Below are 12,653 nucleotides of genomic sequence, written 5' to 3'. Positions count from 1 at the left end.
GCTTTGCCTAATGTAGTCTGTATGACCATCCAAGTCCAGTAATGATATAGAGAGACTGACTTCGTTCTAGGAAAGAACCCATTTGATTAAGAAGAACAGAAGGCTACTCCAACTGGCTGAAGAAGAGAGGTTTTGATGAGAATTTAAAATGTTCAGGAATCCAAGAAAAACTAAACAAGTCTGGGGGAACTGGACTCTCTAAAATCTTTGTTTTGTTCTTAATGGCTGCTCTTTTGACTCTTAAGATAATTAGAAATGTGTTTTTCTTGTTTTAAAGGTGTTCTTTCCTTTCTCTCTTTTTTTACAACAACCTTTTCATTATTAGTTTTTTACTTTATTTCACTTACTATATTTAGATTCTGTGTATTGGTTCTTCAGTATTTGAGACTAATTTTCAAGCCAAGTACTTGGTCACTGTTTTTATATGTTACATGTGTGCTTGGAAAGTATATTCTTGGATGTGGTAGAGTCAGGGTTCCATTCTCTTCAGTTAGATCAGTCTTGCTATTTGTATGAGTCATATCTTCTATATTCTTCAGTCTTTTGAGTTTGGGAGTGAGATGTAAATATCCTGTGTTATGATAATTGGATGGGTTTGGGGGATTTTTTTGTTTGTTTTGTAGTTTTGTCAAATTGATTTTCCTTCCCCCCCAGTAAACTTGAGGACTAATTTGTAAGGTGCGTATGGCCTTTACATCTTGCTGAAGAGTTCATTCTTCCTTTGTTACTTAAGTTCCCCTGCACTTTTTACGTGTTATGTATTTAGTAGTGTGGTTTTTGGTATTTGAGTATTTGATATTAATATTAAATATAAACTTTTTGTTCATATTTGCATAGTATATACATTTCATTTTCCTTTGGAATCAGATTTTTCATTTTGTTTGGGAAATAAACATTACAGATACAATTGAAGCCCATTGCACACTCTTCACCTCTGTCCCTAGAGGAAACCAATCTCCTGAATTTGGTATTTAATCTTCCTATGAAAGTTTCCAAATGATTACTAATACATATGTATTTATCTGTAAATGATGCACAGTATTTTATGTATTTTTTCAGCTTCATATTAATGGAATTTACTGTACTTGCTCCGAAACTGTTTTGTTCATTATTTTGAGGGATTTATCTATATTAATATATTTTGTTCTATTTTATTGATATTTATTGCTTGATCAGTCTAATTTTCATCATTCTGCTGCAGTGTAAAAGACAGCTCCGCATGGATCATTCTCGCTCCTTGAGCGCAGGTGCCAGAGCTCTGAAGATACACCTCCAGGTGGAACCGCAGGTGGAGGGGTGCCCCCTTCAACTCCACCAGCTAATTTCAGTCACTCTCCAGAGTGGTTATCTGGCAACTCTCATCTTTGTTTCAGCCCTACTATGTCACTTTCTTTAAAGTCTATTTTTTGTGTAGCCCAGTGCTCTTATTTTTTTAAAAAATTCAATCTGAGAGGCTGTCTTTTACCAGGAGAATGTAATCATTAGTGAATTTGAATTTTTTCCTGCCATCCGGCACCAGCCTGGTTCAGTCACGAGCAGGTGTCAAGGCCTAGGTCCCGGGTTGCCTCTTTGAACTTCCTGGGGAGGCGCACTTGTCCCACACAGGAAACAGTATGGTAGCCAGATCTCCCAGGCTTGTCTAGTGTCCTTGTAGGACAATCTGGAAAGAGGATACCTGCCCATAACTTATTTGTGCAAATGAACAATTCATTTAAGTTCCTGAATTTTCTCTTTGTAAAATGTGTGTAGTACTACTGGCTTAGTGCACTCTATAGGGTTGTCCCCCAGTGTTCTAAGTTTTGGGTTTTTTTCCTCTAACTTTGTAGCTGTCTTTGAAACTCAAATGTCAGTAGTTTCTCTTCATTGATTTACAGTTGATAAACCAGTGGAAGTGGTGCATTTATGCCTGCTCTGCAGCCTTTGGCATTATTAACGTTGATGGATAGCTCCCCCTTAACATTTGTTCACCTTTAGCAGTAACTACTATGCTTCTAGGAGGCAAATAATAGGTTATTCTAAGTCCTCTTGGGTATTTTAGCTTAGACTGCACTCTTGAAAATTTCCTTAGAGCCTGCTGTTTGTGATTAGAAAAATACCTGGATTGGCAAGGTGGCTCCTGCTTACTCATTGCTTTGGTAAAGTTCAGACATCTTTAGCTTCAGTTTTCTCATCTAGAAAATGTCAGTAGTACTGGCTAACTTACCTACCTCACAGGATTTTTGTTAGCTTGAAATAAACATTGTACACAGATGCTTTGAAGCTGCAGGGTGCATTATTAATGGTAGTATTTTAGAGATATTTTTTCTTACTTGTTGAGTATTCTAAAATTAAGTTGTGTGTTTGGGGGGGGGTGTCTTGCCTATGGAAAAAGGTATTCACTATGCTGACTTTAAACTATAATTACTTGAGTTGAAAGAAGCAAAACAACATGTTAACCTGCAAAATGGCAGTTCTTTGATCTTGAAATTCTCTCTGTACTCTATAAAAGAAAAAATCTTTTCCAGACTCGGATGAGAAGAATATTGGGTAGGAGGTGCTCTTTTTCACTGGTCTCCAGAAAAGAGGTTTTAAGATGGAGAGTTGTTTCCTGTACTCACTCATGGTGCCTTGAGGTTCCTTGCCAAGGTTTCTCTTAACTTTGAACCGCTTTGGAAAGAGGCGGTTCTGTAGATCTGCAGGAGTCCTCAGTATAAATGAATCTCTTGGTCAAAGGTTATCTTCTCTGTTTGGCCCAAGTATTGTTGGTTCAGTTTTAACTATTTCAAAGCGCAAACTAAAAGTACATTTGTCCACAACCACTTACATTCAAAGCTTTACTTGATACAAATATTAATAAATAGGGAAATTCGTTATTAGGTTATAAACTGAATCAGTAGTAATTGTTTGCCTGGTGAGATAATTGACCAATCCTTTAAGAAAAATATTTGTTAACACATTTCCAGGTTGACCTTTGATACGGGGTGAAGAATTTCTTCTGGTTTTGCAGCTAAGTGGATTTTTAACTGGTTGATAACTATCCTTAAGTACTGTCCATGTAGGCCACCTGGAGAGAGCATGCAGCTATGTTCAGTCCTAGATTTTTACGTTTTATATTGGCAACAACTTGGATAAACTCCACTTTGGTTGAAAGAGTTAATGTGTGGATTACACCAGACAGAATCCAGAATGGCTGACTAAATTTAGCAAAGTGGAGTTTAATAAAAATGAAGTGAAAGCCCTATATTTACTTTTTTCTTAAAAAAAAATTATTAAATAAGATGGAGGTAGCTGGTTAAATAGCAACATATGTCTAAAAACTTAGAAGTTTTACATAACTAAGTCCAGTTCAGTTCAGTAGGAGTCCACAAAGGAAGAAATGTGACTCTCAGTAAAAGTGTAATGTACAAACAAGGCAGGTAGTAGTTGTGCTCAGTCAGGACTCAACTGCAGTTCACTTATGGAAACTTGTTTCGGAGGGACATCTGCTCATTGGAATCTGTACTCAGAGACCAGTCAGGGTGGTACAGAGGTGTGTCAACCATATTTCCCAACATATTTAGGAAAGGAAGAATAACTGAAACATTTTAACAAAAAAAGACTTAAAGGAGAATATAACAATGACTTCAAATACTTAGGTGACTGTCATATTTAAAAGGGGCTTCAACTTACCCTTTGTGGCTTTTTGCAGACAGAATCAGGACTACAAGTAGACGACTCGCTGTGAAATGGAAAGAGTGTTAAGTGGTGAGTAGGTCGGTTACTGGGGCTGTTGAGGCAGAGGTTTGATTGACACATTAGGGCATGGAAAATGAAATTTATGCAACCAGTAGGGGGTTGGATTCAAATATTTTTTTTATTTTTAAAGAAAGTTAAGGTATTATGTGGGCATTTCCGGTGCTGGAGTTAAGAAAATGAGCAGGACTGCCCTACCCTAAGGAGGAGACCAGTTTGCCACAATGACAAGATGGTGTAATAGAAACTTGTCTATGCAGGGTACTGAAGGAGCATGGAGAAGACTCGTTCATTCTACCTGGAGTGAACAGCTCATGACATTCAGACTTTCAGTAAACATTTACTGAGGACCCACTGTATGCTGAAGACTGTGCTGTAGCTTTCATACATTTCTCGCAGTAATCCTCATAGCTCCTGACCCCGTTTTACAAATGGTAGATCAAATATGACACGATCAGATGCTTTGAGAACTTCCCCACCTGATAATCCTGTAGAATCAGTTTGTGCTTTTGCCTCCGTTTGTGTATTTGTTGTGTATGGAGAACAGAGAATGGAACTGAGCCACTCAGTCTTTTGTTTTGCCAAGAAGGTGGGATGACTTCATACCAGCAATGTTCTGCAGAGTGTGGTCCTGCGGAGTTTTGTCGGGATTTGTGGAGGCTCAGGAATACAGGAATCTTGGAACCACACTATGAAGAGCATTGTGTGGTATAAAGAGTTGGTTTCATATGCTCTGGGTACAGCCTCATAAAAGAAGCTTTATTCCCCATCTCTGAATGGGATAACTAACTCTTCACTCAGACTTCTGACAGTAGTTATTGAGGCCTTTCCACCATTTAACTTTTTTCTTTCTTGATCTCCCCCACCCCCACCCCCCCATCCATTTTGGCTTATAGTTTCCTTACTTGGAGAATTTACCCAAGAAATGGAAAAATCGTTTTGGATTTGAATGTGAATCTGTCAATGTTGAGCCTTAGTCATAAAGTGAGTCTTGTTAAAAGTACTACTGATTAGTTATTCTTTAGTGGCTTTTAGGAGTTAAAAAAGGAAATAAAAAAATCAAAATCAAAATCTTCAGTTTCACAACACATTATTTTACTTTCAGGCTTCTAATTTTCTTAGCAGACCAGTATTTAGTGTGACTATTTATGGTCACACTTGAAGTTTTGCTAGTTATTTAAATGCCACATCACACTGGAGGTTGTTGAATGGGGCTAGTGAAAGTATTGCTTATATAGTATTTGATGTTAAAATAGATCCTTTGAAAAACTCAGATCTTTTTAAAATTATAATAAAAACAATGACTGTTTATGGTGAAAAATGAAAATTTAAATACTCCACCATTTTGCATAGTATAGTAATGATTTGTGTATCCTTCTAGAAATTTTCTGTGCATCTTTAAACATGTCTATGTGTGTGTGTGTCCATCCGTCCCAGTCCCACCAATATGATTATACAAATTGTGCTGTTCTTCACCTTTTTTTCACTTAAGGGTACATCTTGGGTGTCTTAACATATCACGAATAAATCTATCTCATTCTTTTTAAAAATCTGCATAGCTGAATCATTATTACTTCAGTCAGTCCTCACTTTTCTTAGTCCTGGTCTGTGCTAGCAGACAGCAGAAACCTGCTGTGGTTAACTTAAACAGAGCAGCATTTTATTGGAAAGATAGGATGCTCCATAGAATTGATGGGAAAGCAGTATAATCAAGCTTGAAAATGGCAAAACCACGGAAGACAAGACACAGCCAGACTCCTGCTGTCAATACAACCTGCTGAAGCAGATGCTGGTACATGCCAGTCGTCCGGCATCTCCCCTGTAGCCACTGTGGATTCTTTCTTTCTGGTTCCTGATATTGATGCATTCCTTCAAGATTCCAAATTCTGAACAGGAGCACCTGATTGGCTCAGCCTAGGTCACATGTGACCACAGTGGAAGGTCACAAATCATCTTCCATTAAGAATAGGAATTTAGAAAGATTAGTATTTAATTGTGAATTTAAGTATTCATGTATCAATACTTAAATTCAACAAGCTAGTCTCAACATTGTCTGTGTTGACTGATATCAAGTCTGCAGGGATTTAAGGAGCTTGATTTAATTACTGTTATCATGTACTAGCACTGCGAGAAATGGATCGTTCTGCTTACAGTCTTTGATTTTGATACTCATTTACATCATAACATACTGCTTAGACATCATGTGCAGTAAACTTACTGTATGGTGATTATATTGTATGTTTATATCCAGACACCTTCTTCCTTTCAAAGCATCATGAGAAAGTATCCTCTTCATGCTCCTTCATTGAAATTTATTTGTGAGATGCTAAGTTCTTATTTGGAATCTTTACTTTATGAAACGATTAGTAAAATGGTCAGGTTAAAGTATGTTGACACACCTGATCTATTATTTTTTTAAAACCATCTTCCTTCATTAAACTTCTGGTCTGTCAGAGTCTTTAAGCTTATAGAATATTTCCTTTCTTTATCTTACTGTTGAAACTAATACATGGTAAGTGAGATAGCTTCTTTTTAGTTAGGGGAGGTATTGTTTGCAAGTAGTAATATGTATCTGAGAAGAACAAACTCAGGAGGTTGTGTGGTACAGTGGGAAAATATGACTTATATTGTAAATTTTAAAACCTTATTTTGAGTTTCAATTCTGCTTCTTACTGTGTTTTAACTTGAGGCATGTCATTTAAGCCTCAGTTCTTTCATCTTTAAAATAAGATTATCAGGAATTCCCTGGCAGTCCATGATTAGGACTCAGCACTTTGACTGCCGTGGTCTGGGTTCAATCCCTTGTTGTTGGAACTAAGATCCCACAAGCTTGGCAAAAAAAAAAAAAAAATGAGATTATCATTCCTGCTTTACTGATGTCATAGGCTTACTGTTACGGTCAAATAAGATTGTGTGTGAAGAGGGAGCTTGTTTTCACCTTCAAAATGTCAAAAGTCATGCATATATTTTACATAAGACAAGAGTGTGTTAGCTTGAACTCAATTATAGAAGTCCATAGCTGCAATAAAAACTACTTGTTCATTTTGAAGTGGGTCCTTTGGGTATTAGGCAGGTATCAGGTAGTCTCACTATTCTGAGCTGAGTAATTGCCAGAGATTCTAATTGGAAACCAGGATAACCCTGTTTTGAACTTAACCTGTACTGAGGTGCAGCATATCTGCACTATTTTCTGTTATTTATCTGTTGTACCAAGCAGGTAATGGTGTCATATTAGTTCTAGCTGGAAAACTAAAGAGGATTGGAGATTGAGACCAGCATTTTAGTCTGCTTTTTTGGAGAAAGCAATGGCACCCCACTCCAGTACTCTTGCCTGGAAAATCCCATGGACGGAGGAGCCTGGTAGGCTGCAGTCCCTGGTGTCGCTAAGAGTCGGACTCGACTGAGCGACTTCACTTTCACTTCTCACTTTGATGCGTTGGAGAAGGAAATGGCAGCCCACTCCAGTGTTCTTGCCTGGAGAATCCCAGGGACAGCAGAGCCTGGTGGCCTGCCGTCTCTGGGGTCGCACAGAGTCGGACACGACTGAAGCAACTTAGCAGCAGCATAGCTAGGCCAGTGAGTCTCAGACTTCAGGGCACATCAGAGTCACCTGAAGAGCTTGGTGAAACACTGATTTAAGGACTCCACCCCAGAGTTTCTGACTCATTAAGTTCGGGGTGGAGCTGGTAATTTGCATTCTAGAAGTTTCCAGGTACTGCTGATGTTGCTGTTCTGGAGAGCACACTAGAGAATCAGCGCTTTAGTGAAGGCATGTAATTCATCATCCAGGCTGATCCCTAATTCATCAGGACACCAGGGGTAACAGCCTGTCCCTGGCAAGCCAGGATACAGAGTCATCCTCATTTTACCTGTTTGAAAAATCTTTTTACAAAGAGGGTTATGCAATAGAATTGTCACCTAGTAGATGACTCATGGTACCCAAGGTTAGTTAGTTGGTTGGTTTATTGGTTTATGTTAAATTCCCAGCTGTGATGATTCAGTCTTGTTTTTTCCTTGATCCCTGTCCTTGTAAATATTCATTAAAAGAGAAACAGAAGTGTTCTAGATCCTTTAGCTGATTTGTTTGCCGTGAATCCTAGCATAAATGTTGTGGATGGGTTCTTTCACTGGGTGTGTGATTGGATGAGATGCTGGAGAATAATTTCCAAATTTGTGTCTGATCAGCACAGTAACAGGTACATCTTACATTGCAACTCAGGGTTTAAAAAGTGCGTGTGTGTGTGTGTGTGTGTGTGTGTGTGTGTGTGTGTGTGTGGCAATAGCTTGCATATAGCACCTGTCCTATCTTTATTGAGTACCTGCAGTCTAGTATTTGCTATTTTGTTCCAGTTCATTTTTTTAATGCTAGTTGTAGTACAGTAAATTGATTTCACTGGTTGCAGCCTACTGTTTAGAGAACATTGCACAGATGACCCCTTTGCTTCTGACATACTGTGACTTTCTAAGATTCCAAGAGGTATACTTCAGTTTCCTTCATTCTGATTCTTCTCACTCTAAGCCATTTTCCACCATTAAAACAAACTAGTTGGAGAAAATTCCAAGAGTGGGAGGAAAAAAAGGAAAGGGGTGCTATTTTTAACCACATTTCTGCTATGTTACTTGCTATTAAATTTAATATTCTGTAATTTATTCTCTATGTAAATTAGCTAGTGCTCCATTTGATTTTTTATTTTTTAAAAAGTTATAAGTTGCACCTACCTAGCTTTGTTTTCATGAAAATATTGCACAAGCTAGGTCTTTCCTAAGAATATCTAAACTCAGCTTATATTAAAAAAACCCTCAGCTTCACCAAAGTAAATTTTTTCTTCTAATGAAGGATGTATTAATCATATTAGTTCTAAGAGTCCAGTTAGGAGATGGAAATTACACAGAGAAGTTTGAGCAGGGAAAGTCTGGTGTAAAGAACCACTGACTCTAATGTGGGGTTAGAGTAACGGGGAAGTGGACTAAGAGAATTCTAAAGAATACAGAACAGCAGGTGGAGGACCCAGCCACTGCCCCTAAGACAGAGGCAGAGCGTGGAAGGAAGGAACACTCCCTGGGGATCTCAGGTTTTCAGAGGGAAATTACACTTAAATCAGGGGCGGATAGTATCAGAGATGCAGTTCTTAATGTCACGGTGGTCATGATTTCATTCTCCAACATCATTTTTCTACCTGAAAAAACCACTGTTGGGAATAAAAATTTTTTTGAGAAATTGACTTTTTAAAATGTAGACTTAACTTTGTCGTTATATAGAAAATGCAAGTATGTCACTGTTTGATCTTTTCAGCGAGCATTTAATACATAAATTCTGTATCCACTGAGCATTTATTAATTCTAAGCCAGGCCACAGCAGAATGGCTTTCTAAATGCAAAATGTTATTGCTCCTAAGGGAGGCAGGTAGATGTGTGAATTGATAATAGAAGTATGATACAAGAGGTGCTTAATGAAGTATGTAGAGAGCACTATGGCCGCAGCGTGCAATGAAGTGTTAGTCTGACTTTGTGCCAGGGATGGGAAGGAAGCATAGATGTGTTTGTTAACCTTTTATTCTCTACGTGCCATTTCTTTTATTCCTTGCAGTAGCCTTCTGAGTAAAGTGAATGTATGATTACCATGATACAATAAGCAAACAAGGCCTTGAGACCTGAAACAACTTTTTCTACCATTGTCACACATGGGATCCAAATATAGTCCAGTGTTTCTCTCTTAAATTGGTGGTGTACATTGAAATACAGGAGGCTGCAATGGTAAAAGTTTACCAAATGTAAAGCACAGTTCCGAGAAGAATTTCAAAAGTGAATTAGATGTGTTCCTGTCCTTAGGGGTTGCTGGTCTGGCAGTGCTGGTAGAATCCATTGGTGCTCTGGAGATGGAGAAGGCTTGGCCATTTCATAGAACGGTCCAGAGTGCCTTCCTCCCTGCCCTCAGCCTTCACCGAGAGGTTTCTCAAGTAAATGCTCTGTCTTCCCTGTTTCCTCTTCGCTTATTTTAATATTTCTGGTTTTTGAGTCTCTTTATTTTTTACTGATTACTGTAGGAATTATTAGAGACAGAGTCAACAAGACTGAGAGACCAATGAGTCCAAGGAAAGGGAGGGAGGAAAATTGTTCCTCACAAGTGCATTTTTTAGGTTTTCTTGGGCTGCTTAATAATTTTAAGAAACTTGTCTTAGGGCTCAGAACAACAAAAACCTACTCTCTCTCAGTTCTGGAGGCCAGCAGTCCAAAATCCAGGGATGGGCAGGGCTGTGCTTCCTCTGAAGGCTCCAAGGAAGATCCTTGCTGCTCTTCCAGCTTCTGGTGGCTCTGGGGGCTCCTGGGTCTGTGGCAGCACAAGTCCAGTCTCCTCCTTTGTCTTCAGACAGCCTTCTCCCCTGTGTGTCCATTTATTGCTGGAATTAGGCCCAACCTGAATCCAGGCCGATCACATCTCAGAATCCTTAGTTATACCTGCAAAGATCTTTTTCCAAGTTAGGTCACATTCAGAAGTTCCAGGAGTTGGGACTTGGACGTGTCTCTCTAACCCACTCCGGTCAGCACCAGATCAGTATCTAATCGCAGTAAATGAGAGGATTGCTGTCTCAGATGCAAGGGGGATGATGTGTGGGAAACCAGCAGCGTGAAAACAACTCTGAAGTCATTTTATTTAAAAGACAATTATAGATTGTGAATATTTTTCTTCAGTTGTAGGAACTAGATATTTAAAAATGTGAACTCAAGGTCAGATCAGTTTGGTTGGAGATTTTGCTCCTCAACTGTATTCATCTTGAGGAATCCTCTAACATATTCATTAAAAATTTTGAATATGCAAAACTCAAAATTTTTGAATTTGAACCTTATGATGTTCCTCCGAAGTAGAAATGCCATGTTTTTCTTTTTCCCATTTTACAGATGTGGAAATGGAGCTTAGTTTCTATAATGAATTTGTCTGAGGTTACAAGTTCTGAAATAATACAGATAACACTGGTGTCACAAATATAAACCTTGTATTCTTTTTAATGTATCTTGCTGAGTTTATTAATTTTCTATTGAAAGGAGCAGACCTCATTGTTTTTTCATGTTTCACGGGTTTCTTGGTTTGGAATGTGAGCATGAAGAATAACATTTTCTCTTTGCAAAATAAGCCACAAGTATTTACACCAAATTGCCACCTCTCTGCATCATCTGTGTTTGAGGTCTGTCAGTTCTTTGCTATGACTTTAAAACATAGAGTTCTTCAATGCATTACTTTCAGTCATGAAGACAGGTCATTCATTTATAGAACATCTGGTTCATTGTGCTTTTGAGGACCCAACATTGTAGATGACAGTGTGTAGCTATGATTTCAGGATAAAAGTTGGATGAAATTTTGGATCTTCGCTTTCCCCACATATTTTAAACTGTCTTATGATTTTTAAAATGGAGCAATCATCAGTTTTTTAAAATTATCTTGAAATTGGTGAAAGTTGGTTTAGGACTAGAAAAATAAACTTCAGTAGAATACCCTAGCACTTGTACCAATACTCCTTGTGGAGAAGGCTCCATTGCCTAAAAACATCACTGGAGGTTTATTAATTAGATTCTTGGACCTAACCAAAGACTGAATCAGAATCTCTGGAGTGAGGTTTTAGGAATCTACATTTTTAATGACTGTCACTTGTAATTGTTTGGCATTGATATGGTAATCAGGTAGTCAGTTCTCACCACAGCACTTAGGCCTGCTGAGGACAGTGTATTGGACCCTGAGTAAAGGAAGAAGGTAAGGGGACTTCACAGTAGAAACTCTAACAACTGTTAAGTGCAGCAGTTTCTGTTAAAGAGTGGTTGAGAAGCTACCGCAGTCTTTAGACAGAAGAACAAATTTGGAGGCACCATGCTCCCTGAGTTCAAGCTATCTTAGAAAGCTATTGTACTCAAAACAGTATGGTATTAGTATCAACATAGACATAGATTAATGGAACAGAGTAAAGAACCCAGAGGTAAACCCATACATATGTGGTCAATTAATTTATGACAAGAGAGCCCAGAGTATACGGTGGGGAAAGGACAGTCTTCATTAAATGATGTTGGAAAGACTGGACAGCCACATACAAAAGAATGAAACTTACACCATTATGAAACTGAGGGTGGACTTATAATTTAATTATATCTTACCAAATGGCTTCACAGCAGCACCCACTAATTGGAAGGGGCCTAGTCAAGTTGATGCATCAGAAAGACCATCACAGTGTTTTCATTTTTATTGAAGTATATTGTGCTTATAGAAAAAGGCACATGTCCTAAATATATAGCTCAGAGAAGGTTTATAAACTGGACCCAGGTAACTCTTACTGTTCAGGAGCCCTTTTATATTTATTTCATCTGATTCTTACAACAGTGCACCAAAGAAAGTATAGGAATTTCCCCAATTTTATAGATAGAATTTTGAAGTTCAGGAAGGTCAGTTTCCTTGCCCCATGTTACAGCTAGTAAGTGACAGAGTTAGGATTCTAACCAGGCTTTTGAGACATCAAGGAAATACTATGGAAACCCAAGAAACCAATCCCCATGTTAGTTATGCATGGGGATTGATAGCATCTTTGGAACAGGAGTGCTTTAGTGAAGAAAGCTTTGGAATCTCTAAGCATGAGTTTAGAGTTGCCAAGGAGTGACAAGTTCCTTGGTGCGAGATGCCAGAGAAAGAATGTGGTGTCACCTCAGAGGACAGAAGGTGATGTGTTGTGCTTAACCACAGGCTTTCTAGACCGTGGTGTGAGAATATGATCTGTTGGGATAACAATTTCTCAAAGAATGTTGTTTAGTATTTTGGAGGGCTTAAATTTTATATATGTGCATTTTACCAAAAATTTTCAGAGGTTTATACAAATAGATTTGAGGCAAAGGTGGAAGGCAGAAAGACTTTGTCTTACTGAGAGCCAGAACTGGAGCATTGAGGATTAAGAGGGGAAAGCATGGAA

General features: G+C 38.4%; 1 protein-coding gene across 2 annotated transcripts in view; it reads left to right on the top strand.

Moving 5' to 3' along the window:
• Positions 1-12,653, top strand: part of RAB2A (RAB2A, member RAS oncogene family) — a 64,472-nt gene that overhangs the window by 9,078 nt on the left and 42,741 nt on the right. The window contains exon 2 of one of the 2 annotated variants that reach the window (XM_065903102.1): positions 3,668-3,723. The exons of the other annotated variant lie outside the window; for it this stretch is intronic. Within the exon in view, the coding sequence (XP_065759174.1) occupies positions 3,705-3,723 (19 nt within the window). The 5' untranslated portion in view covers positions 3,668-3,704. The remainder of the gene's footprint in view (positions 1-3,667; positions 3,724-12,653) is intronic. 2 annotated transcript variants of the gene reach the window in all.

This window comes from Muntiacus reevesi, chromosome 12 (assembly GCF_963930625.1).
Source record: "Muntiacus reevesi chromosome 12, mMunRee1.1, whole genome shotgun sequence".
Taxonomy (NCBI): Eukaryota; Metazoa; Chordata; class Mammalia; order Artiodactyla; family Cervidae; genus Muntiacus; species Muntiacus reevesi.
Note: the sequence above shows the minus strand (reverse complement) of the source record. Positions and strands in the feature narration are given on the sequence as shown.